The 953-nt window shown below is 53.0% G+C and overlaps 1 protein-coding gene across 1 annotated transcript in view; it reads right to left on the bottom strand.

The window, feature by feature from the left end:
- Positions 1-953, bottom strand: part of LOC119591782 — a gene marked incomplete in the record, with an annotated part of 5666 nt that overhangs the window by 315 nt on the left and 4398 nt on the right. Inside the window, 3 exon segments of the mRNA XM_037940526.1 lie at positions 1-241; positions 503-666; positions 764-833. Of these exon segments, the coding sequence (XP_037796454.1) occupies positions 1-241; positions 503-666; positions 764-833 (475 nt within the window).

The raw sequence follows: 953 nt of genomic DNA, 5'->3' as shown, positions 1-953 counted from the left end.
CGTAGGAGAGCCTCGAGTCTTCCGAGTAGTGTCGCGAGCGGTAGGACTGGCCATCATAGTCGCTGTAGGCGTGGCTGGCGTCGCTGACGTCGGGGTAGAGAGGCCCTCGTTGAAGCCAGAGTCCCGACACTCGCTCTCGGACTCCGTGGCGGCGGAGTGGCGCGCCTTCGAGGTCCGGAGCGGCGGGCCGGGGCGCTCCTCCGGCAGAGTGGTGGGCGACGCGGCGGCGCCCTCCTGCGACCTGGGGATGGGAGGCACGCTACACTTCATGTGTCTCTACAGAAGGAGATAATAAAAAGAGAAAAGAAACGTTTGCTAAACTGCTGCGAACAAAATGAAACGGAAAGAAGTACAACATGAGGTGGGGAAAACGAGAAGGTTATGAAGGGTCTTTTAGCTATGCACAAAACATCCCAAAATCTTGTTATGACACGAGATATTCGACATTGGTATTACGATAGAACAAACGCACAACTGGCGAGGAATCAGCAGCTCCTACTCACTCGCACAGGACCCAGACGATGTAGTAAGCGAGGGACACCCCGAGAGTAAGCAGAAGAACCAAACCAGTGACGAGGCCCCACGGGAATTCTGGAGGCTCCATGGTACCAGCCTCCCAGTACCTCTCACACGTTAGGTACCAACACACCGCACGGCTCAGAGCGGCTGATGACAGAAAAGAGGCGGAGAGTTATCGGAAATAGAACTCCACAAAGAACGAGAAAGTATAGCAAGTAAAGTCTGTACGGTTGCTACAACTCACCCTCAACCTCCTTGAATTGTTCCAGTGTTAGGTTGAGCAGCAGGCCCCCGATGCACTGCTGGATCAATTGCTGGAAAACAAAGCAGCATTAGTGGAGTTTAAGACATGGCTTTCTCTAGAGACTGTACATTCACGGTGACGAAACTTGGTTAAATCAAAAGCTAGTGTAACGGCCACAGCGATTCTAGAA

This window comes from Penaeus monodon, chromosome 29 (assembly GCF_015228065.2).
Source record: "Penaeus monodon isolate SGIC_2016 chromosome 29, NSTDA_Pmon_1, whole genome shotgun sequence".
NCBI classification, from domain to species: Eukaryota; Metazoa; Arthropoda; class Malacostraca; order Decapoda; family Penaeidae; genus Penaeus; species Penaeus monodon.
Note: the sequence above shows the minus strand (reverse complement) of the source record. Positions and strands in the feature narration are given on the sequence as shown.